This window comes from Artemia sp. Qi Xiang Cuo, chromosome 3 (assembly GCF_049724085.1).
Source record: "Artemia sp. Qi Xiang Cuo chromosome 3, ASM4972408v1, whole genome shotgun sequence".
NCBI classification, from domain to species: Eukaryota; Metazoa; Arthropoda; class Branchiopoda; order Anostraca; family Artemiidae; genus Artemia; species Artemia sp. Qi Xiang Cuo.
In genome coordinates this window covers 56,317,575-56,343,048 of record NC_142796.1, presented here as the reverse complement: position 1 = coordinate 56,343,048, position 25,474 = coordinate 56,317,575, and the positions used below count along the sequence as shown (strand labels likewise).

Sequence of the window (25,474 nt, the reverse complement as noted above, 5' to 3'; positions counted from 1 at the left end):
AAATCTAAGGATTTTCCATCCTTGTACTGCTCTGTGGTGACTTCTGTAGGTGGTTTGTGGTTGCTTGCTACATTTGGGTTGATGACTCAACAGCTTCCCAGTTGTAAAGGGACTCCTGCTGTAGCCATTCTTTGTCAAGATTTTGCTTGAATGCACCCATCAAATCAGCAGCCACTGTATCTTCAGAGGGTTGATTCCGCAAGTTTGTTACTTGCTGGCTGAAGAAACGGCTTATTGGATTGAGGATCGTTTCTTGAAGATTTTCTTGGAATGCCCTCTAGTCAGAAAATATTACAGGGGAGGGGGGGAAGGAGACCAGGACAAATATTTTGGAAATAATTTTGTGAGCCATAATCAAGTTGCCATATTTCCTCCAGTATGTGAGAGTAGGAAGCTTAAAATGATGTAAATGCTCTTCATGTGGCATTTGTTTAAGACCTTCAACCATTTTGGTTGCTCTATGTTGTACTCTATCTATTTCTTTGTCCTTCTTGGATTAGGGTGACACCAGAGACATTCCAACCTCTAGGCATAGGCAAACTAGTGCCTTGTAGAGCTTCATAAATACTTATGGGTATCTGCTGGTGATAGTTCTTTTGATCATTCTGAGAGATTGGAGGGCAGACAACCTTCTTCAACTTTAGTTGCTAGAAGATGTCATTTAAGGTATTTAAGACAATACAGATTTTGCATGGGTGTTGAACTTAAGTGGATGATCAACAATGACTCCAATATCTCTTTCTTCAGAAACTGCAGGAAGGGGGTTACCTTGGAGATGGTACTGCCAATGTGGATTGTGATTACTGAAGTAGATTACATGGTATTTGTCAGCATTGAAAGAGAGGAACCATGTATCAGCCCAAGAATGTGAAGGTCCTTTTGGATAAATTGCATGTCAGAGGGTGTAGCTGCTTTACCAACAGGTTTTGAATCATCTGCATAACAAGTGAGGAGGTTTGAGAGAAGGTTTGGTGCATCATTTATATAGAGATTGAAGAGACTTGGTCCAAGAATGGTCCCCTGGGGAATGCTGCTTAAAACAGGTGTAGATGATGAGAAATGAGGGACACCTCAAGAGTCATGAACTCTTACAACTCCTGTTTTTTCTGAAAAAGAAACTCTATATCCACTGGACAATAACATCATCAACAGCTACTGCTTTAGATTGGTGATGAGGAATTCATGGAAAACCCTGTCAAATGCTTTTGAGTGGTCCAGAAGTACCATGTTGATGGGGAAATCTTTGTGACATACTCATATGTCAGAAGTAGGTTAGTATAAATGTATCCTAAAGATCTGAACCCATGTTGAGTGGAAGTGAATATGTTGTTAGATTCAAAGTGCTGAATTAGAGACTTATTGATAAATCTCTTGAGTACTTTTACAAATGCAGAAGCAATGCTCATGAGACAGTAATTTTCTGCATGACCTTTGGGGTGTTTTTTGTGGAGTGGTGTGATATAGGATGTTTTCCAATCTGATGGTAGTTCTCCATTTTGTAGGGACAGCTGGGAGAGTCTGCACAGGGGAGAAATGAGAATATTTCAGCACTCCTTGAGAAGACTTGGGTGTATCTCATTAGCTTCTTTGGGTCTGTTAATATTAAATTTATCATAACTAGTTAAGACCTTTTCTTCAGTAACTGACAATTCAGGCATTGAATAAGATTTTAAATCTGATGGTGATGCAAAGATAGTTAGACAAAATGAAATGGTGAAAACAGAGGTAAACTGGGTATTCAATACATTAGATTGTCTACTGGGGATGAGTGGGTTATGCTGTTATGTTTGAGGTCAGGAATGGTGTGGGAGTTAGGATTCTTAGCAGGAACATGTCTATAGAAGGATTTGGGGTCTGCCTTAATATCTGTGGCAAGCTTTTCCTCATGTTCAGACTTCAGTTTCCTAACTGCATTGGAGGCAAGGTTCTAAGCCTTTGCATACCTCTGCCAATTTTCCTGTGCTTTCTTCTTTTTGCACCTTTTCCAGGTTCTGGCTTTCCTGATGATTGTTTTCTATGCATCCTTTGTGAGGAATGGAAGTATTTTTGGTGAATGACACAGGATTGCAACTTCTAAGTTGATTGGAGGGCTTCCTTAACATTTGTCCATGATGTGTGGATGTCAGAAATGATTAGTTCTGACAAGAATTGTAGTTGAGACAAATTGTATATTGACAGGAATAGTTCTGACAGCAATTGTAGTAAATTTTGGCAGAATCTCCACTAACCTAACAGGATGTGCTTCTTCTTCTTTTAAGAGCACTTGGGTATCCAGAAGCTTGTTTGTAAGAGAATCAGTGTTGCTAGTGACAACATGTAGGGTATTACTGTTCCAAGACTGTCATGGCCTGTCATCCAGCAGCAGAGTAGCTGTGACCACAATTGACACAGGTGGCATAGAGGTAAGTTCAGAAACAGCACTAACAAAGCTCAAATTATTCAAACTATGACATGACAAGAAGAGTTTCCCAAGTTCATTTTCAGTAGAAGATATACTAGGAGTAACACTTAAAGCTCTACAAAACAAAGAAGATAACTGCAAGGAATCAGGGCTATTTACAGGAGGTGAGGGACAAACTGTTATGTCTCCTTCATGGTCAGGTGTGGGGCTGACTTTGGATCTTTCTAACTGCAATGAGCAGCCCTGTTTTGTATCACAATTTGGCCTTTGAAAATGATGAAATCTGTTTCACCAGAGTTTGTTTGCCCTTTTAGTGCATCTATGAGAGCTTAACATTTATCACGCTTGACTTTTGATGCATCACCACAAAACTGAGTATGTTCATGGAGTTCATGAGAACAGCCCATGATAGTCCTTTTTATGTCTACATTAGGAACAGAGAAGAGGATAGGTGGCGGGCATGCATTTACAGACTGCGAGTTTGCAGCAAAAGGAAGTCTTTTCACATTTGTAATTTTAATGTCTTGGAGTTTATATTTTTGGCTGAGGTATGACTGAATGTAGAGCTGTTTGTCTGGTTGTGATGGGATACCATACACAACTGTGTTCAGAGCTCTGCGTTGTCTATCCTGCTCTTCAGCAAAAAGGTGTTGAACTTCACTATCAAGATTTTGGGCAAAATCATTTTTCATACTGGCAGTCTCTTGCTGTACAAGGGTCTGAATTTCAGAGTGCACATCAAAAATCAAGCATTTATCATTGACTTGATGGTTAAGAGCAGACATCTGTGCTCTAATATCATTAACTGACTTTAAAATCTTGTCTTTGAGCATAGTTTCAAGGTTTTTTACTGAAGACTGCACAAAATCTTGGATAATGGCCTGGAATAAGATTCTATCAATGATGTCTCTCTTCATACTTTTTATTGTAGCTTTGAGGATACTCTTGACGTTTGGATTCTGATTATAACTGCTTGGAGTTGTAGGAAAGTGTTTACAAATTGGACACTTTATGTAAACTTTGATCCATTGAGAGATTTTTGGGATCAATACATACTAAGGTTCAGGCATAAACATACGGTCAATACATATCCACTTTTCACATCCATCACAAAGAATTGCTGTGGAGTCATTTTTTAGGTCTATCTCACACTCCAAACACTTATCACACCCTGTTTTGGGGTTAACACAAGCTTTTTTTGAACCCCTGGTAGGTGTCACATTGGTATTATCAGTCAACTGTTTTGGCAGCATATTGGATGAAATAAACTCTCTATGGCCTAGTGGGTGTTGGAAGAATAGTATTAAGATATTACCACAATCATCAATTTTTATAAAAAGCAAAAAAGATGCAGGAAATCTCAGTAAGTACTGGGTCTAAAAAGTTTTTCAGTAGATAGGACCTATGGGGAGTGTAATACACAAATCACCTCTCCCAAGCCATTGAAGGATTAAAATTTGGCTGGTATCAATATTGCTCCTGATTGTTTGTAATTGTAATTCCAAAAAATACATGTAAAAACAGCTTGGCAGCTGTAATCTATGGAGTAATAAAGATTCAATATTTGGCAACAGCACATAATTGGCAGCACTATATATTCAGAAGAAAAAGAACATAAAAATGTAAACAAAAGGTGAACAAAGGCTGAATCCACCTGGGAATTAAAATTCAAATATCACCGCTTCAAAATCCAGGTAAGTGTACCAAAACACTAAGGAAAGCCAACTAAAAAACGATACGTAGGGTAAACACAGGTAGGAAATAACACATAATATGCAGAAAAAATGTCTTTATCTTACGAATTAAGCTTATATTCCTGTGTTCAATTTTCACACCACTGAGTTGCTGTCAAAATTTGTATCTTGCTGCCACTAGGGATGCACATCTTTGTTCAGTGTTTTGCGCAGATGGCCCCACTGTGCTTGGTACAGAAAGTGGTTGTCATACTAGAGAGTTTTGAGTGACAGAGTTAGTAAATTTTGAATTTATGTCTTGAGGTGTTAGGTTTCCAGATGGACAATTCCTGTGATATCTTTGATGTGATCTTGGAGTGAGCAGCTCAAACTCCCCCCCAGGAGACTGCTGTGTGTGAGGCTGTACTAGCTCTTGGTAGAGTTCCTTCATGTAGCATTTCCTTGTAGGAGGCTTCTCTTCTATCTTTCCACAGTTGAAGCTGTATGCCACATAAGAGTTTATGGGAGTGATGTTTAGGAGCCCATATACACATTAGAGCCACCTTTTAGTTTTCCTAGAACAGACATGTCACTGCACATTTGGTTGAAGATATCAACCCCACCTTTAGTTGAGTTTAATACTCAATGACTTCCAGTTCTTGACTTGGGTAGGCCAAAGTAGGTCTCTCATGCATTGTAGACAGTACCATTTGTTTTTTTTTTACATTTGAAACCATGGTAAGCCCCTGATCAAAGAAAAACATTGAACTCTGTTCAGTAAGCCTTATTGTTTGGAAAAGTTTGGGAAGAATTGAATGTTTATTCTTTGGAAGCATTTCAAGAATAGTCAGGTTGTACAAAGGTTTCAAGAGCTCTTCAAGCATTAGAATGGAAGTGAACCAAATTTCCATAGTTATGTTTCTACTGGAACCCCAAATTTGTCTGCTAAGCTCTCAAACAAAGTAATTTCTTAGAGGCAAACCCCCTGTTTGAATCCCTTTACCCAGATATGGGATAGCATTTATCATGTACTTGGTACCCATGTCACACATCAGAACAATTTTAAGCTCATATTCATTTTGCTTGCTTGGTATACACATTCTAAAGAAGTAAGCCCCCCTAAGACCAAGTATTTGCTTCTCAATTGTAGTGCTGGCCCTTAGCCTAAAGCTACCCTGACAGTTCTTGATGATGTCTTCCCACACTTCTCTTATGGTATCAAAAGGGTCATTCTGTTTCCTGGAATTCCTCATTTCTTTATTGTTAAATTGGATGAATCAACAAGAAAGCAGATTCTCTCCTTTGACATTGTTGCCTTGTAGGCAGAACTGCTCATATTGGCATCAAACATTGCATTAACAAAGAGGTGTCTATCTTTTAGTGTTGTTGTAAGAATGAACAATCCAAATAAAGCTTTCAGTTCTATCCTATTTGTAGGCTCCTCTGAGGCTGTAGCTCTACCATACTTGGCTGCCTTTTCTTCTAAGTCTTCATTTTTATGCAACACAATCTTGTGTTGGCCAGCCACACCTCTGATGAGATTTCGACCTAAGAGTCAAAATAAAGTGATTGTTTCAATGAAATAACAATGAATATTGTCAGGAAGTTCTAAACTTAGTAAGTTCTCTTCACTATTCTCTTGATCTCTGTCTGAGGATTTAGACTGCCTGCAAATATTTGTCCTTGCTTGCCTTTGATGCCAAGGCACTTTGATGATCAGTATCTTCATCATCGTTTGTGTTAGACAGATGGGCGTTGTTTTCTTCTTCAGGTACATAATCTTCATTGGAGTCCTAACTGTTTTCCAAATCCTCCATATCTTCTCTGAATAGACCTTTTTCAGAGTCATTAAGAGTTGAGATGTTATCCTCTTTGTTGCTTGCATTGAGTAATTCTTAAGTCTGTTTTTTTTTTTCTGTAAGCCCTCTAAGAGAAAAAAAAAACGGAAAGGTTTAGTGTCTAAAACGTTTCTGCTCCTGAGAACATATGCACATTCATACCTAAGTAGATGCTGAAATTAGAATTTCGCGATTTTTGTCACAAGAAAACTGACACAAATCCAAAAAAAACTAAATGTACATGCAAATTGTTAGCAAAAAAGTTACATTATTGCTTTGTAAAATTTACTACTCACCCTTGTTGTCTCAGAAATGAGCAGGGATCTGCTCAAGTCTGAACTTGTTAGATAACTGGCATCTTGAAAAAGGCATTTTTGTGAAGTCATGTTTTGTTATATGATATTATCTACATGGGAATCTAAAAAACAGTTTGGTGGTCATAAAATTTACAAGGCATCTGTGTTTCAAGGCTAAGCGGCTAAGACTTAACCTAATCATAGGCAGTGCAATAGCGCTGCCTAAGTAAAGAACAATGTTGGTACAATGTATTATTTATTTTTTAGACCAGGATACTTTGTATGGAAGGAGTTGTTGTAGAAGCATCGAAAAAAGCTCATTCGATTGGAAATTGAAAGGGCTGGTGTCCTTTTTAGCAGTAAAAAAATGATTGGAGGTTACCAATCCACATCCCACGCCATCATTTCCCCAAACATAAACAGTATAAATTTTGGGATAGCCGTTTTGCTCAGCGTAGTTGAAAGATCTGGAAATTATGTCTTTGAGGACGACCCCCCCACAGGCCTTAGAGCAAAGGTTGTAAGTTATGCCCTGGGGTCATATAAGGTTGTATATAAAGGGTGGTCATTTAAGCTTCAGAGGGGGCTCATTGCATTGTTAGTCAGAAGTTGCAGTGCCCTTTTTAAGAGTAACAGTGACCAGAGGGCAGCTACCCCCTAGAATTTTGAGATAGCAATTTTGTTCAGCATAGTTGAAGTGTCCGGTAAATATGTCTTTGAGGATGACAGCCACCCAACAGCTGTCAGGGCATGGGCTGTAAGTTATGCCCTGGGGGTATATAAGGTTTCTATAGAAAGGGTGGTTGTATTAACTTCAGAGAGGTCTTGTTGGATTGGTAATCATAAGTTCTACTGTCCTTTTTAAGAGTCAAAGTAATCAGATGGCAGCTCCTCCCCCCACACGTCATGTTTTATCAAAATGCACCCAGTAGAAATTTTGAGATAACTATCTTATTCAAAATAGTCCAAAGAACAAACCACCAGAGCATGAGGGCAAGGGTTGTAAGTTATGCCCCGGGGACATATAAGGTTTTTATGGAACAGATGGTTGTATAAACTTTAGAGGTGGCTGATTTGGTTGAAAATTGAAAGTTCTAGTTTCATTTAAGAGTCAAAAGTGATGGGAGATCAACTAGCTCCCCCTAACTACCCTCTAATTTCATGAAATGTATCTGATTGAAATTGTGAGATATCCATTTTAAAACAAAATAGTCCAAAGAACATATAACAATGCCTCCAGGGTTGACACAACCCCCCCCCCCAGAGCCCTGGGGAAAGGGCTGTAAGTTATGCCCTGGTGGGCATATACGGTTTTAAATGGAGATGGTTGTTGTATAAACTTCAGATGGGACTCGTTTCATTTGAAATTGTAAGTTATAGTGCCCTTTTAAGAGTCAAAAGTGATATGAGAGCATCCAGCCCCCAACAAACATCCAAACAAAGTTTTTAGACTCTATTTTTTCCAGCATTGTTGAAAGGCTCAGTAATTATGCGTTTGGGGATGCCCCCCCCCAAGGTCTCAGGGCAAGGGCTGTAAGTAAGGCAATTTGATCATTGTTTACATATAGTACATGTTATTGAGAAAAGGAATGAACGTTTGACTACTACTTTCCTAAAATACAAAGGGCATTAAGTTGAGTCTTCCAAGGAATGTTGAGGGGAGTGTTGAACTAAATCAAAGCATGTTACATGTATATGGGTTGTCAAAAGGGCGTAACTCAGTAATGACTGAGTATGTTAATTTTGAGCTTTCAGGAAATGATAGGGGAGATGATCAATTGACCAAAAAGGCAGTATTTGCTCACTACCACTAGTACTACTACCACTACTATCACTAGAAGTACTATTTCTGTAGCGGGTACTGCTATGGCTGAGGATATCGAACTTAGCATCTGAGGAAACGTTGAGGGGAAAGTTGAACTAAATCAGAGCATATTATGTGCCTAGAGATTGCTGATACGGGGATATCAGCAATATTCTTGGAATGGCCTGTCGTATCAAGAGGAAACTTCAGGGGTATCATGAGTGGGATATTCAGTTGACCAAAAGGCAAAATGTACCTGCTACTACTACTGTAACTACTGCTATTAATAATACATACTTGCTGCTACTACAGTTCCTACTACTGCCACTACTACTATGATGCTAGTACAGTTAAGGCTCAGCATACGATGGTGAAAATCTAACAGTGCGTTGAAGGAGAATTTGAACTAAAACAGAAAATACCAATTACACTATAGTCGTCAGAAGAGCCTACCTAAAGACTGGATTTGTGTGCTAAGTTGGAGCTATCAGAAAATGCTTGACGGAAAAGATGAATTGACAAAAAGGTAATATATGCATATTACCACTAACATTACTACCACTGCTAATTTTAGTAATGCTACTACTGCTACTAAACTACTCCAACTATTAGTTCAACTGCAAAAATGTGCAAGGATTCGAGTATGAAGATGAAAAAGGCATCAAAAGGAGGTCAAAAGTGCAAATCATCAATATTTTTGGAATAGCTTACCATGTCAAGATGAAATTTCCGGGGCATCATGAAAGGGATGTTGAACTGAGCAAAAGGCAACATGTACATGCTACTACTGCTATTAATACTGCTGCTACTACTGTTGTTGCTACTACTAATAAAAAAACAAACACTGCAACAACTTCTCCTACTACCACCGCAACTACTGTGATACTAGTGCTATTAAGGCTAAGTCTATGAAGCTAAAATTTGAGAGAATATTGATGGCAAATTTGAACTAATAAAACACTGTGTGTATTTAGATTGTCAAAAGAGCATATCTTAGGAATTGATTTGTGTATTAAGTTGGAACATCGTGCATTGAAGGGGACGTTAAAAAAAAAAGAAAGAAAGGTAATATGCCCATACATACTACTACTATTGCTACTACACAAGCTAAGGGTATTAAGGTGAAGCTTTCAAGGAATAATTAGGCAGATGTTAAACAAAATCAAAACGAACTATAATCATGGAGATTGTCAAAAGAGTGATAAAGCAATATCACAATAATGGCTTACATTATTAAGTTAGACCTTACTGGGTAAGTTATGGTGGATTTTAAACTAGCCACAAGACATTATGTGTATACTTCTAATACTACTTCTACGGCTACTGTAACTGATGACACTAAGAGCAATAAGTTGAAACTCATAAAGTAAAGTGATTACGAATAAAGTATATGCATGCAGGTATTAAAAGGGCATATAAACAATATCATTGGCCGTGCTGTTCTAACATAACTAGTGATATCGTTGATTTTTTAAAGGAGCTAATTTAATTGAAAATTAAAAGTTCTGGTGCCCTTTTTAAGGATCAAAAGTGATTGGAGGGTAATCAGCCTTCCAATTCTTTTTCCCTGAGAAAGATTATCAAATAGAAATTAACTACAAAATTTTTTTTTCACAAAATAAGTTTTTCAAGGAAAAGTATAGAACTCCACTAAACCAAAAATGGGCAAAAATAGAATAAAATAATCTACCATGCGTAAAACTATCACAAATCAGCATCAATATATAAATGAAACCAAAACGAAGAGAAATTACAACGTAATTAGGGCTTGTAATTTCTATGCCTTCTCAAGGCCAGAACATAATTTGCACTTTACTGAAAAAAATTAAACGTTTTCACTTTTATTACTGTAAAAAATCAAAAATTATTACGATTTTAAGGAATAACTATGAGTATATGTATATTAAACTGACAATGCATTCATTTGTATTTTTTTCAGTAAAGTGCAAATTATGTTCTGGCCTTGAGAAGGCATAGGGGTTGCAAGCCCTAATCATGTTAATTTCTGCTCGTTTTGAGTTTGACTGTTATTTATTGTAATTTCTGTTCGTTTTGGATTTCATTTATTTATTCATGCTGATTTGTGGTAGTTTTATGCTTGGTAGATTATTTGATTCTTTTTTTGCCCATTTTTGGTTTAATGGAGTTCTTCACTTTTCCTTGAAAAACTTGTTTTGTGGAAATATTTTTTAAAATAAATTTTAAAAAGAGCCTGGGTAAAAGTCTAGAATTGGGGCTATTGAAGAGGAAACTTGGTAAGAAAACAATTCTTAATTCATAATATACAGAATATTTTTAGCTAAAACATTTGGACTGCAGCTCCACTATATGTGTTTTTGATGAAATTAATATTTTGAGTGGATAAAATGTCCTTCAACTAAAGAAAATTATAAAATTGGCTATAGACCACGTGCTTGAGAACCTTTGAGATGAGTGAGAGGAACAAAAAGTTTCGAAATTACTAATGTAAGACTTATCTCCTTTCTTAAATGATGATAAATGCTCTTGCTTTTTCCAAATATAGTAATTTTTGCTGTTACAATTGTGTCCTAGCCCTCCTCCCTCCTCAAATAATACTACGACTAACAAATCACTGCAGCACAAAGCCCCCTTAGGCCAACGCAACTGTACACATTCTTCCCTTTTTTACACCCCCTCAGGAAGTTCTAGTTTGCTTTAAATCCTTTGATAAGACATCTTCTCACACTATTTGATGACAACCTGCTTTATTTTTGGCCGAGAAGGATTGGCTGAACAGGACCATCTTAGGTAATTTGTCACCCTTCATGCACATGCACAAGTTTGCTGATTCTATAGGTTGCTATTATCTTTTATGCTTGTTTCCCTTTGGTAGTTCGCTTATAATACTGCATAAAACTTTTCTTATATTTGAAGATCTTATAATAATTAACTCTAAAATATGTAGTTCTTGAATTTTTTGTACAATTAATGTAGCCTATTCTCACCAATGGCTTCCTAAAAGTTTTTTTTAGAGTAATTCAGTGTCCATGAGAAAAGAGATAACTGCAAGCAGAGTAAACGGAGCAAAGCCACTTGACTTAATATCAGCCTTGACTTAAGTTTTTAATATAATAAGTTTTAAGCTATAAGTTTTTTGTTGTTTAAAAAAAAAAGTTGTAAGACAGAGTCAAACTTTAGCGTAAAGAGCGAGGTGTTGAGGAGGGGACACTCCCTTTTCTATACGGAATAATTTCTGTTCTTTTTTAGGTTTAATGGCGCTTTTTAATTTAAGTTACCAAATCTTGTTTTTCTAGTTAGTTTATGAGTGCTTTTGAATTCAAGCAGCTTTGATTTTAGCTTACCGTACATGAATAATTAAAACGAAATTCGCATATTAATTTTCCTTTTTTTGGCTAAATGGCTTTCTCGAAATTTTGTTCTGACGTAACTTACGAATTAACTTACGTAACGTACTTCTATATTCGTATTTTTTCATTATGTATATTGGGGAGTTCGTTCCCTAGTCAATACCTCGCCATGTACGCGAAAGTTCTAATTTTGTTCGAATCACAAAGGCCGTTTAATTAGAATAGATAGCTCTTTTGATAGTACTAAAAAAAATTAGCATAAAGGGCGAGGTATTGACTAGGGGATGAACCCCCTCATATACATAATATTTTCTGTTCGTTTTAAGTTTTAATGTTGCTCCTTATTTTCAGCTAAAAAAACTTGTTTTTTTTTATTTAATTTCTGATCGTTTTTTTAATAATGCTGGGAAATCTGGAAATGTTCCTTCCCCCAGGGAAATATCCTCCATGGAAAGATCCTCCCCCGTAACCCCTACTCTGACCCGACCCCCCACTATAAAACAATTCCTCCTGAAAACGCCTGTATACTTCCTAGTAACCAATACTATATGTAAACAATGGGTAAAGTTCATAACCTGCAGCCTTTTCCCCGGGAACTGTCAGGGATTACGTCATCCTCAAAGACATATTTATTAGATTTTCAACTATGCTGAACGAAACGGCTATCTCAAAATTTTGATTGAGTGACTTCGAGAAAAAATGAGCGTGGGAGGGGGCCAAGTTGCCCTCTTATTTTTTTGGTCACTTAAAAAGGGCCCTAGAACTTTTAATTTCCGCTCGAATGAGCCCTCTCACGATATTCTAGGACAACTGGATAAATACGATCACCCCTGGGAAAAAAAACAACAAATAAACAAGCATCCGTGATCTTTTTTCTGGCAAAAAATACAAAATTGCACATTTTTGTAGATAGTAGCTCGAAACTTTTATAGTAGGGTTCTCTGATGCGCTGAATCTGACGGTACGATTTTCATTAAAGTTCTATGACTTTTAGGAATTGTTTCCCCCTTTTTCGAAAATAAGGCAAATTTTCGCAGGCGCGTAACTTTTAATGGGTAAGACTAAACTTGATGAAACTTATATATTTGAAATCAGCATAAAAATCTGATTTTTCTGATGTATCTATTGGTATCAAAATTCTGTTTTTTAGAGTTTCGGTTACTATTGAGCCGGGTCGCTCCTTACTTGCAGTTCGTTACCACGAACTGTTTGATTTGATTAGGGTAAACAAAGGCGTTCCCAAGCTAATTTCCTTTAATAGTTCAAAGATAAGTAGTTGAGCAAGGTCGGTGAAACTTTTAGAGATTTTCAGGAATGGATGTTTAAACTCAGGGATGTCATTTCGGAAAAATATACGGGAAAGCGGATGGCAAGAATTGTTATTTTAATTCTTTTAAAATTTTTGATTTCGGTGAAGATGCCAAAAAAAAATCTAGGCTGAAAAAAAGGAAAATTTGATGCGTGGTAGCATAAAAAAGATAAAGACGAATATTTAAATATATTTTAAATGCGGAATAACAGAAGTGATCTAAGCAGTGCAGGTTACCAGTGCACTAATGTCACTGTCCAGTTTGCTGCTTCTTGTCAACTATTCAGAGATAATAGAAATATATGTGTCAAATTTAAAGTCTTGTAACATTAAAAATATAATATATATTTTTTTCAAAATAAATTTCCCTTGATCCTCTCCTCCCTCTTACTAAAGAAATATTAACATTATTGCCCATGAGTATTACAAATGCAAGGGGAAAGTTCCTATGAAAATGTATGGAAAACAAAGGTGTACACAGGTCTGACTGTTTGGGAGGGGAGGTGGTAGTCGATTTTTCTATTTGGAAACATGATGTCTTGGGGGAGCGGGGGGGGGGGCAAAAAACGAAAGTGGTCCATTTAGTGACCAACATTTTAAGTTTTCCACTTTATGTATAAATTTAACTGTAAAACCCAAGTATTTCTGAGCATACCCAATATATCAGTTACAAATCAACAGGAAATGTCAGGATTTGTTAACAAAAGATTCTTAATTTACAGTACAATGGCATCTGAAACAGACGCACTAGACACTTCTACAGTTAAACCACAGGTTGCCGCAGATCAAAATGAAGAAAATGCAGGAGAGGATTTTGTGGATCCATGGAACGTTCATACCTCATCTTTGAAAGGAGTTGACTATGACAAGCTCATAAGTAAGTTAATATTAATTTTAATTTTTTTTGTAAGTGTAACAATTAGCCAACAAGGAATGACCTATCATGAAATGGGAAGGACTATTAATCTTTGAATTAAAGTACCAATGACAAATAAAACATTTTTTTGCCTCTGAACCAATTATAAGACTATTTTTCCTGCAAACCGATTTTCATGTTTTTTTTTTGTTTTTTTTTTCAAAATTATGAAGTTTTTAGGGTAGTATCCGAGTTTCATCAGTGTTGTCGCATTGCACTGTGAAAATAAATAAGAAAAACTAATTGGTAAAATTTGACAACGCTGTTCATCCGGGATAATTCAAATATCAACAATCTGTTGATTCTACAAAACAGGTATACCTTCAAAGAAAAGCTGCAACTTCTTAAGCTGTTGGGTGCCATTTGTTTTTAGCTTGTTTTGATTGATTTTTTGCAACGTTTTTTTTTTAATTTGTTGCCCATTATTACCAAAAACTAGATAATTGAATTTTAAGATATTTTTCATTAAAACCTGAATTCTCGATTTTTTTCTAATTTTTTAGGACACTCATATAGCTGTACAAGTTTTCACTGAACCAATTCATAGAAAAGGATGTCAGTTTCACTGTCCTTGGTGCTTTAACATTTGTTAGAATAAGAATTGATTAGGCCTGAATTGACTAAGAGATTCTTTTATAATACTGATCTACTGAGTAAATCACTAGGTTTGAAATACATTTAGATTTTCTACAATCGAGCCTGAAAGAATGGAAAAAATAACCGAAGAAAAGTGGTTCCTCTTTGTTACCCCGCGCTTGAAATAGCGGGTCTCATTTTTATATATTTTAACTAGTTTTTAGTGTCAGACCATATATCATAGCTTTTCAAAGGCAAAAACGAATTCTGCAAATTCGTATATAAGTATCAACAACAATCGCGGAGTAAGTAAGAACTTGCAGAGAAGGGGGATGGGCAGAAGTTGGCCTTCCTAAATTCTTAAGATTTTTAAAACACTTGGATATGCATCACAGATGCAGGGAAATCTCTACAAGACTGGTCACCACGACCTCCAGAGAATTTGGAGAGATCTAAGCCTAAAAATTAGAGGTAGAGAGTCGTCTACTTCATGGGCAAGGGCTGAGCATCTGCCCTGTGAGGTTAATTCACGAAAATTTAACAGGGGGAGGGGCAATTTTTTTTATTGGAATACCACGGGGGAGGTTCTTTTCAATTTTGTCAATGAAAGTACCACAACTGGCATTTTTTTTCTGGTGAAAATACAAAAAAAGGCATTTTAAAAAATCATTGGAAGAAGATAAACAGTCCAGGAGGACACAGGCTCCCTCATGACCTCTGGTGCCACTGGATTTGCCAGGACTGGTAGAAACTTATATTTCTGAATCTCTAAGTTTAATACTAGAAAACTCCATTATCAGCTATTTTACAAATTGTTTATCTTTGAGGGGGGCGTTGCCCCATACTCTCTGGTGTTTTAACGCCAGAGGGTATAGCTAGAAAGACCACAAATAAAAAACTGTGGCTCCTCTAAAGGCCTTTTTTTTATGAAGTTACTTGCTTTTTATATTGAAATGAACTGTGCATCCGGGCTATGTCAATGTTTCACGTTTACTTTCCTGTACTAAGCAACTATGATTGACCAGGTATGATATAATTTTATTTAAAAACCAGAAATTATTAGAAACTTGTATGTTTTTCCCTATTTGTTAACTCGTGAAAAAGTTCCCTATTGTGAAACTCGGAAATAGCAAATAATTGATAAGTCAACTGTTGCATCAGAAACATGTCTAGATCTGATTAGGTAGCGTGACTATCTAGGTCTACCTCAAGGACGTATCCGGGATTTTTTCTGGGGGGGGGGGGTTACAAAACTGTAAAAAACGCATCAAAACTTTGTTTATGTGTATTTTTGTTACGCTTTTATGAGTCAAACAATTTTTCTTTTGGAGGGGGCGGGGGTTCAAACCTCCTAATCCCTCCCTTGGATATGGTCTTGGTCTACCTACCTAATTGTTATCGATAAAAAAAGACGAAAAAGAAGAAAAGAAAGAAATAATCGTAAAGAGGAATAAAAAAACACGCTAACACACTTAGAAACAATAGGAAAATTTTTTTTCAAGAGAGTGGAATTCAAAATAATGGATATTTCGACCCTATGTCCAAGGGCCGTCTTCAGCATAACACCAACAAATATATATATATATATATATATATATATATATATATATATATATATATATATATATATATATATATATATATATTATAATTATATATATATATATATATTTATATATATATATATAAAACTTACATTAAAATGCAAACTTTAAAACTAAAAATGTTTTTAAAAAACTTTTAAAACACCCCTAGCATCATTACTTCAACGAAGTCCAACTAGGACTGATACATAAAATGATATGAAATGATAAAATTCTTTCAAACGAAATAAAATAATTAAATGCAAGTTTTCAAAGCTAATCTTGGTTTTTTGGCAGCAAGCCTTAAAGGTCTTTTTGTAACAGGTTCACTGCTATTATCTATTGGTTTATTAAAATGTTTAGTTAGATCATTTTTAATTAAATTTGTGTATGAAGAATTTAATTAATGTTCTCCTAAGTCCCAGTTTAAAAAAGTGTTGTGGTTTATTTTGAGTCTAACTTCAATTGATTCCTGAACTACCTGTTTGATGCCCAAATCATCACTAATTAGAGAAGATCTTTCAAAAAGTGTTGTGTGGCTGGGGAATAAGTAAAAGAAAAACAGTAAGTTTTATTTGAGTCTGAAATTCTGTTAGAATTGAGACATTCAAGTGCAATTGGAATCATGGGAAACTTTCTTGTCGTCCCGGCATTAATTTTAGCTAGAGGTAATTACCAATAATAATCAAACACTGTGTTTAATTTTCTTATTGGTGCATTTTTCTTTTATTTTCGGTCACCTATAAATAAACAACTTTTTACTAAATTATTTAAATTGAAGTTCAATTAGCTACTGCAAAATCTGCCACTCCTCCTATAGGTGAAAGCTACCCAAAAAATGTCATGAGAATTTTTTTGAAAGTGAGGCTGTGCCATAAAATGTAGTTTTAGCGCCAAGTATTTAAACGTTCCTCATTTTATTAGGTTTACTAGTAATGAAGACCTTTTAAAAAGATCTTTGGGGGTTAATATCTTCCTTTCTATATGGTGGTATAACTGTTACCTATTCAAGACTTCTACTTATGTCTAATTGCTGCATACAACTACATGAGGCCAGCACAGGTCAAAGTAGTGTTAATTCTTGGGTATATTGACCTCAAGAGTCATGGCTCTAAGTGGAAAACCTTGCCACCCGTGGCTCTAAACTGAAAAACTGAAATCCTCGTAGCATCTAGCTAGGGTTCCGCCATGCAATATTAAGAAACGTTGCTAAACAGGAAAAGAAAATGCAGTTAATTCCAAGCACTTCAAACAGTTTTTTTCCCAACTTATTTTTGTATAATTTTATGAATTTTTGAGGGTTGGTATGGTTTTGCGTCAATTGAACCTCTAGATTTGGCCTTGAGTGTTGTATTCTTGGCACTGTAGCTAAAATGGTGTACATACTTGATATTGTAGGAACATCATCTACAGGAAGATGGATCGAGAAGCCATTTGTAGGTTGATTCTAAATTGTAAAGACACCGATAGAAGTTTGAAAAATGGCTGCTTTGACATTAATTAGTAGAGTGCAGGGTTCTGGGCCATAGAACATTGCAATTCCCTGTAAATTTCTGTGAAATGGACTTCTGAATAGACAAAAATTGAATATTATCAGACTAATGCATGTTTTTGAACATACTGGGCACCCAACTGACTGACCGTATCTCAAACAGTAAGCTGTACAAAGAGTGTGGTTTAATTTCACTTTCTAGGACTATAATGAGAGAAAGGATGAGATGGCTGGGACATATCCTGCGGATGAAGGAGGACAGATTGCCAAAGATTGTCCTTGTCGGCCAACCGTCTATGGCCCACGGAAAAGCAGGTCGTCCCTGAAAAGGGTGGGAGGGTGTCGTCGGGAAAGATATAAGGAAAAGGGGAACATTTAGGAGGGTGTAAAGAGGGACACTGAATGGATTGGGATGGATGAGAAGCGTCCATAGCCGTGTTGGCCTCAGGCGGCTCGGTGCTTAGTATGTTCTAGGGTAGTAGTAGTAGTAGTCTAGGGTAGTAGTAGTATGTTCTTGAACCAGATTATTCATCTGGAAGTGACCTCGAGTGCTGTATTCTTGGTACTATAACTAGACATGGTGAATACTTGTTACTGTTTTTGACAAATCAGTACTAAGCCATCATTGTGGCGATTGAAGGTATAGCCAGAATATGTCTTTTAAACCCGGTAACCATCCTTCCTGGATACGGCCTTGCTCCCTGACAATACATCTGAAAGATCCGTCACAGGATACAATGTCGCAGATCCGTGTAACTCTTAATCCCACCAAGGCCAAACATGTCTCTTAAAAGGAATTCAACATCTAACTTCACCATGATTGTCGGCTTCTTCGCTCTTTCTCTACCAACATTTCTTGCATCAGCACAACCTCAATCTCCTACTGGATTTAGAATTCGTTAAAATGATTTAAAACCAAACTGGACGCGCGTGTCTCTACAACTGTTTTATTTAAGGGCTATGCACTTTAATTAATTCGCATATGCTTTTCAATTAATTAATTACTTTAATTAATCCAGTCAATAAATTAACTCACTCAATTTGATCGGTTAATTAATTATTTACTAAACAAATTATAATGATTAATAAAACAGTAATATGTAATAATTTTCTTCTATCCCAACACCATATTTGGGTCTTTGCCTTATCTCAGTTATTGCGTGTAGGGATGGGGCCCAGAGGGACCTAAGCTCTAATAAGGCAGCAAAATGGCCTTGGAAAACCGTTGTTTTGTCAAAAATTACCACGGTTGTGAGCATCAATATTCCTATTTCCTCTAGATTTCCCAAAACTGTCGGCCCGTTTTGGTGCTCGCAAAACTTAAAGACGATCGGGTTATAAATTATGGCCAAGACATGGCTTATCAAGCATAGTGTTTAGATTTTATCGTTCTTACTAGAGTTTGAATTATTCTCATATAGAAAACAATATATTTAATTAGAAAATCCTTTTTTACAGAGAAATTTGGATGTTCTGCCATTGATGAGTCGCTAATTGAACGATTCAAAAGAGTTGCTAAGGTGGATGAAGTTCATCCCCTCCTAAGACGGGGTGTATTTTTTAGCCATCGAGATCTTCACGTCATTTTAGATTGTGTTGAGAAGGGAAAGAAGTTCTACCTTTATACAGGTCGTGGCCCCTCCTCTGATGCTATGCACTTAGGACATTTGATTCCATTTTTGTTTACAAAGTAAGTCGTCCTTTTGTGTTATTGTCATAATTTATGACAGTCATAATTTATGTATTTATATAAATAATATATAGTCATATAAAATATATAATTTGAATTTTGTAGTTAGTTCTGTAGTTTTAAGATGATTTTGTATTCATACTAATTCAAGCTAATTCTAAAGAGTTGACTATGTGACTGCATAACTAAATAAATATCTTTTAAATGTAACTTTGTATTTGATTTTTTAAATCTTAAATTGATATTTTTTGTTTTGATAATTTGTGCATTTATCTTGTGCGTCGACAACCATACATATTATTTTCCTTAAAAATCCAACTAAAAAACGGAGTAACAGAGCTTTGAAATCTGAACCAGTTTTTTAGTTCGATATTTATGCTTATTGATCACAAACATACATACCATTGGCTATTCTATGGATGTTCTGTTTTTTTTTTTTTATGATACTTGGCAATTATGTAAGGGGTGTTTACTATTTTACATGTAAGGGTTATTTTTAAATAACACTTTCCAATTATTGAGAACATTTTTTTATGACGCTGGGCAGTCATTTAAAGGCAGTTATTCGATGATACCGAGGAATCATGTAAACGATAATTTTTGATGATGTTGTGTAGCCATGTAACAGCTATTTTTCAAAGATGCCAGGCAATCATTAAGAGCTATTGGCAAAGGTTAAGAACAGTGGCTCTCCAGAAGGAGACATGCTACGACAAAGAGAGATATTTTTAGATTGATAATTTTATGCTTTTTCTTATGGAGTTGTTCGCGTTTTTGTCAAAAAACGGGTAAGAACCACTATCCAAAACAAACAAAAAATAAAAGTCGTCCCATTAGATTCCTTATTTTATGCTCCATTTCAATATAATAGTCCTTGTCCTGACAATGTACCCCCCTCCCTTCTTGATGGAAACATATATAACCCTATTAATGTAATTATTTATTGTTCTTGCCTTCGATTGGTCTGTTGTGAAACCGGTTACTCATCTATGGACTTGGAAATAAATATCCAGCTTAGATGTAAATTAGATGTAAAAAAAAATGATTGGGCTGAATGTTTGTTTAAAAAAAACTATTTTAAATGAGTTAAAAAACATGAGTAATAATAGAAGGAAACATGATAATCTGATCAATATGAATATACTGCGTATTATAAAGTAAATTTTTAATTGTTTTATGTGCTAGTTTTTATATAGCTAAGAGCTATATGGGATAATTAAGGGGAGATGAGTTGTCGAAAACACGAATAAAACTCTAAAAATGAGCATACAATTGGCAATTCAAAAATGTCCCTTTTTTGTTCTAGCATATCTGCGTCTGGATAGCCGCTATTCTTAATCTTTACTGGGCTATTTTTTTATGATATTGGGGAGTCACGCAAGGGCCGCTTTTTGATGGAGCTGGGCAATCTTGTAAGGGTTTTTCTTCATGATACATATACAGTTTTTTTTATGATAATCGTCCCTCTTGCTATTATACTTTTTCGCAGTTGTTTCTTTTTTAGATTTGTTCTTTCATTTACATTTTATCTTACTCTTTTTTTCTACTATAAATGGTGACAATAATACAATAATTCACATCTATTTCACATGAATTTAAGCATTATCTGGTTTGTTAGTACCTTATTTTTTTCCCAAATAAGGAGGATAATGGATAGAAAGGAAATTTAAAACTTTTGACTTTGACTTTTATTAACATAACAAACAAAAATATAAACTATTACAGTCATAAATCACTACGCTAGGGAAAAATATACATTTTGCTAACGCGTAGTGATTAGCTATATAAACTTTCCTTAAGGCATCCTAAATTAATAAAAAGAAAAAAGAAAAAAAAACTACATAAATATTCCTAGAAACATCCTAGACTAATTAAAATAATAATAATAACAAAAAAAGACAATCACCTTCTCCCAAACACCCCCAGGGTAAGAACCACTATCCAAATACAACTCCATTCAACCCCACCGCTTCAACCCGCTCCTCCTTTCAGCCCAATAACCCACTCACCCGCCCCCCCCCCCCCCCAAAAAAAATACAACAAAAAACTCAAAATGCTCTTTTTTAAACTGTGGGAGGTGCTCAGCCACCCTATCACTCACAAGAAGCAAATTCCATACAGAAGGACCCAGATACTTCAAAGTAAAACCAGATCTCGAACAATTACAATCTACAATCAAGTTATCACATCTTCTTACATCATACTCATGAACAGAACTTCTGAAACGGTAAAACTCATTAAAAGTTTCCGGGACTAGATTATGCACATAATTAAACACAAACATTGCCGCTTGATAGTCCCTTATCTGTTCAACATTGAGTATCCTTAAAGACTTAAAGCATACACTGGTGTCTTTCACATTTTTTACGTACTTCACAATTATTTTTGCTGCTTTATTTTGTAGAATTTGGACACGCCTGTAATTAACATAAAAATTGCTGCTCCAGACTACGCATCCACATGATATATACGGGTCGATTATTGCAAAATATATCTTGCGAAGAGTACGTTCTGGCAGAATATGCTTCAATCTTCTGAGAATGCCAACTCCACGTGGAATTTTTGCGGAAATTTTCAATTTTTTTTCAGTTTTTGCAATGTCGCTATGATGTTTCCATGAAAGATTGGAATCAATATGGAAGCCAAGGTACCGAAGTGACTCAATTTGTACAACAGGCTTTTCACACAATAGTACTTTACCACTTACATCAACAGAACCACTCACTCTACAGAATGTCAGCAAAAACGGCTTCTTTACATTCACGCACAGCAAACTTAAACTCGTAAACACCTCTAGTCTTTTGAGAGCATTATTAGCTTTTGCTATTAAATCATCGACTGATTTTGCAAATACTGTTATCGCAGTGTCATCCGCAAAAAAAGTAGTATATACATCCTGCCCATAAAAGCGCATCATGTCCACGTGAATTAGATAAAGTATATGGCCCAGCACTAAGCCCTGAGGTACACCACAATTTAAATGAAAAGATAACGAGACTACACCATTTAAACAAATTTATGGAGCCTACCGTTAAGATACATTTCAGATCATATTAAACTAATCTCGTTTATTTCAAGGATCATTCGACAAAGTAACACATGGTAGTCAATCGTGTTAAACGCTTTTCTAATTTTGATGAAAATAGACACAGGTGCTTCACCAGTCTTTATTGCACACTTAACACTTTGGATCAGATGTTTTAAGGTATGCGCCGAGGTACGACCTTTACGAAACCCTGCCTGTGTCTGACTCAAAAGCCTATTCATCTGAAGGAAATTATAGAGCCGTTTATGAACCACTTTCTCCAGTATCATTGAAAAGATTAGTAGAATTAATATTAGTATCCAGTTTTCCATACCTGCTTTTCGACCACCTTTGTGAAGTGGAAGGATCTTGGCCACCTTAAACTGCACTGGAAAACTTCTATTTTCGAGGCACAGGTAAATGATAAAAAGCAGGCAGGGAAGAACAAATGCTAACAGCACTTTAAGAGCTCGAAGGGACAAACCATCAACACCGACAGAATTAGATTTGAGTGACTGCACAACTCTACGCACTTCTTCACTAGTGCCCGGCTGAAATTCCATATCGTTTTACCACGGACGTCATTAATAGTATTGTAGTTCATTTCATTATATTTATTGCTAACGCTAGATTGCACCTCGGAGCCAATATTCAAGAAGAAATTAGCAAACTTATTCACAATTTCTGTTGAATCACCACGGTTACATCCCTCCAAATTAATATCTGCCGTGGTCTCTTTACCCTTACCCCCAATGATCTCATTTAAAATATTCCACGTTTCTTTTATATAACCTTTACTTTCCTCCGACTTATTTCCATAATAATCATACATTGATTTTCTACTCAGTTTATTCACCTGATTTCTTTGCTTTGTAAATAAAATAAAAGACTCATCACTTTTGGAATCAAAATATGTTTCATAAATCCGATTTCTTAATTCTATTTAGTCAATTATATCCTCTGTTATCCCTGGTTTATGGGGAACAAGGTTCATTGATTTAAAAACTTTTACTGGACACGTCCTTTCATAAATAGGGTTAATGACTTCTATCAGGCAATCCAGGGCTTTAGTAGGGCATTCTTTCTCTTGAAACAATTGACTCCAGTCTATTACACACGAACAAATACATTGTCAATAATCGTTGCAGATTGACTCGTGATTCTCGCTGGAATATCACGAGTGGATATAAATCATTTGCTATCATAAAGTTTAAGAAATCACCATTTTGACTAGATAGATCAATAAATTAAAATTAAAATCCCCAATCACTATATGACTAACACCATTCGGAACTTTATCAAGGAGCTCAATAAATCCATGAGTAAACTCATCAAAGTGAGCGCTAGGCTTATACACCACACTAGTAAAACATTTTTTTTATTAAATTCAATATCTACTGAAAAAATTTCCACCTTACCTTCCCTCCATATACAAAGATCATCCCTTATACAACTCCTGATCCCTTCCTTCACCAAAAGTGCACTCCAACCACCCCGGCCTAGTGAACTACGATTTTTGACACGTAGGTTGTACCCTGGAAATGAATAAAGCGAAAGAGACTGTTTACACACAAAAACGTTTTACATAGCCCTACGACATCAAACTGGGAAGAAAAATCATCTAGTAACTGGAGTATATCTAGGTAACTTGATGTCACATGGACATTCCATGAACATTAATACAAACATTGGTCATTCTCTATTGACGAAAAACTTATTTGGCGTACGCAGATAAACACTATTTTTTTTTAGCTTTAACTGGGTTATTGGGGAATCATCATTAAGGGCAATTCCTCTAGATAAATAATCCTCCAGGCTAAATTTTCCTACTTCAAACTCGGCCATCTCTTACCAGTAAAAAAGAAAAATACGCATAGAAAAAAAAACAAGAACAAAAATAAATAAAATTAAAGCAAAAAATAACAAAAAATAAACAAATGCAAAAAACACTAATCACATCTGAGACTAAATAGTCAGCAATAGAGCGGATTTCCTTGACTACTAACCCTACACTAGGCTTTGCCAATATCTGACCCTGACCTAACCACGCATTTCGCTGACCATACTTATATTTCGCAGCGTTCAAAATGTCCCGGCGACGTTTTGTTAGAGACTCCGATACAAAAATACCAGTTGAAGCAAGTCTAGCTTTTGCTTTGAACACTTTTCGGGCTATATCTTTGCTAGAAAATTTAATGATGATTTGAGAAATTCTAATAGAACTTTCTTCATGCTGTGAAGTCTAATTATTCAAGCGGTGACGGTATACATTAATCAAATCAGAAGACGAGAGGTCAGTCACAGACATTTTGCCGTTTATAATGCGAGATATTGTCGTACGAGTGTCTACACCAGGTAACTGCTTGACCCCATGAAATATAAGACTGCCAAGCAAGGATTCTTGATCATCATCATCAAGCTTTTTCTTCTATTCGACCAATTCTCTCCTCCAAATTCTCAATTTGAGTTCTCAGACTTCTTATATATTTTCCAGCAGATCACTTTTTGTCTTCTCCAGCTGTGCTTCAGTTGCAACTAATTGCTCGTAAATCGGGGCAATACTTGAAGAAACCGAGTTAGATCCAGATTTATCACTTGCTTTCAGGGCTAAAAAATCTTAGAAAGAGTTTGATAAATTTCAGGGGTATTAGCAAGTTCCGCAATGGCTTTTTTAACAGCAGGCGCGTTTGAATCCGTCGTTTTAGGACTGTATTCTGAAGATCCGCATCTATTAGCCTAAATTCATCATGACTACAGCAACAAACGACAATCAGTCAGCGAAAAAAGAGAAAAAAACGTAAAAATTTCCGTTGAGACCGTCGTTCAACCGTCATCAGTGAAGGAATAAGAGTACTTTTGTTTTTAACAAAGTGAATAATGTTTATAGTCTACAAGACAATGTAAAAAGACGAATCTGACAGAACAAAACTAACACAGAAAGTACCTTTCTTCAGTAACGGTAAAAAGACAACTGAATATTAAACCCATATTGTATGGAATATTAAATTATCAAACGGAAATTTATTTGGTGTAGGCTTTTTTGAGTGGAGGTCATGATCCAACTATTTGTATTTTTATCCCCTTTTCGCTTGATGTGTGTAGGCTACTTCGTTGTTTCTTTGTTCTCTTGTGTTTTGTCATGTTTGGCCGGTGTAGTTTCAGATTTTTTTTTTGCCTTAGTTTGTTCTCACAGTATTTGGAAGTATCAGTTTTTTCCAAGCGGTGTTGTATCTTCTTTTTTCACTCAACACAAAGAATTAGGAAACGCGGTTTTTGATATAAAAATTGATTTGGCTGTACCTTTTATAACTAATTACTTGGTCTCCATAAATATTTTCCCCTCTCTGGATATTACGGAATCCTGAAAGTTACAAATTTTTTCATTTTTTCGCATTTTTGGTCTACTAAGAGGGGGGGGGGGGGTTCTGAATTTCCTCCTTGGTTCATTTGTCAAAAGCTGCTAGATTCTCTTATTTTTAGAAAATCTACATCAGCATATATAAAAGGCGTCAATGCATATTGTATTTGAAAGCTGGTAAAAT

General features: G+C 35.8%; 1 protein-coding gene and 1 long non-coding RNA gene across 4 annotated transcripts in view; one reads left to right on the top strand and one right to left on the bottom strand.

Annotated features, from left to right (window-relative positions):
- Positions 1-25,474, top strand: part of TrpRS (Tryptophanyl-tRNA synthetase) — a 57,601-nt gene that overhangs the window by 8,251 nt on the left and 23,876 nt on the right. For 2 of the 3 annotated variants that reach the window (XM_089086219.1, XM_089086220.1), the window contains exons 2-3: positions 13,373-13,527; positions 18,676-18,907. In XM_089086219.1, the coding sequence (XP_088942345.1) occupies positions 13,377-13,527; positions 18,676-18,907 (383 nt within the window). In that variant the 5' untranslated portion in view covers positions 13,373-13,376. Of the gene's footprint in view, positions 1-5,544; positions 5,692-13,372; positions 13,528-18,675; positions 18,908-25,474 lie in introns of those variants that run through there. The other variant, XM_089086221.1, reaches the window with a different exon arrangement.
- The window catches only part of LOC148954311 (uncharacterized), a 47,329-nt gene continuing 44,676 nt past the window's right edge, over positions 22,822-25,474 (bottom strand). The window contains exon 3 of the long non-coding RNA XR_016141504.1: positions 22,822-23,098. This is a non-coding gene — a long non-coding RNA (uncharacterized LOC148954311). The remainder of the gene's footprint in view (positions 23,099-25,474) is intronic.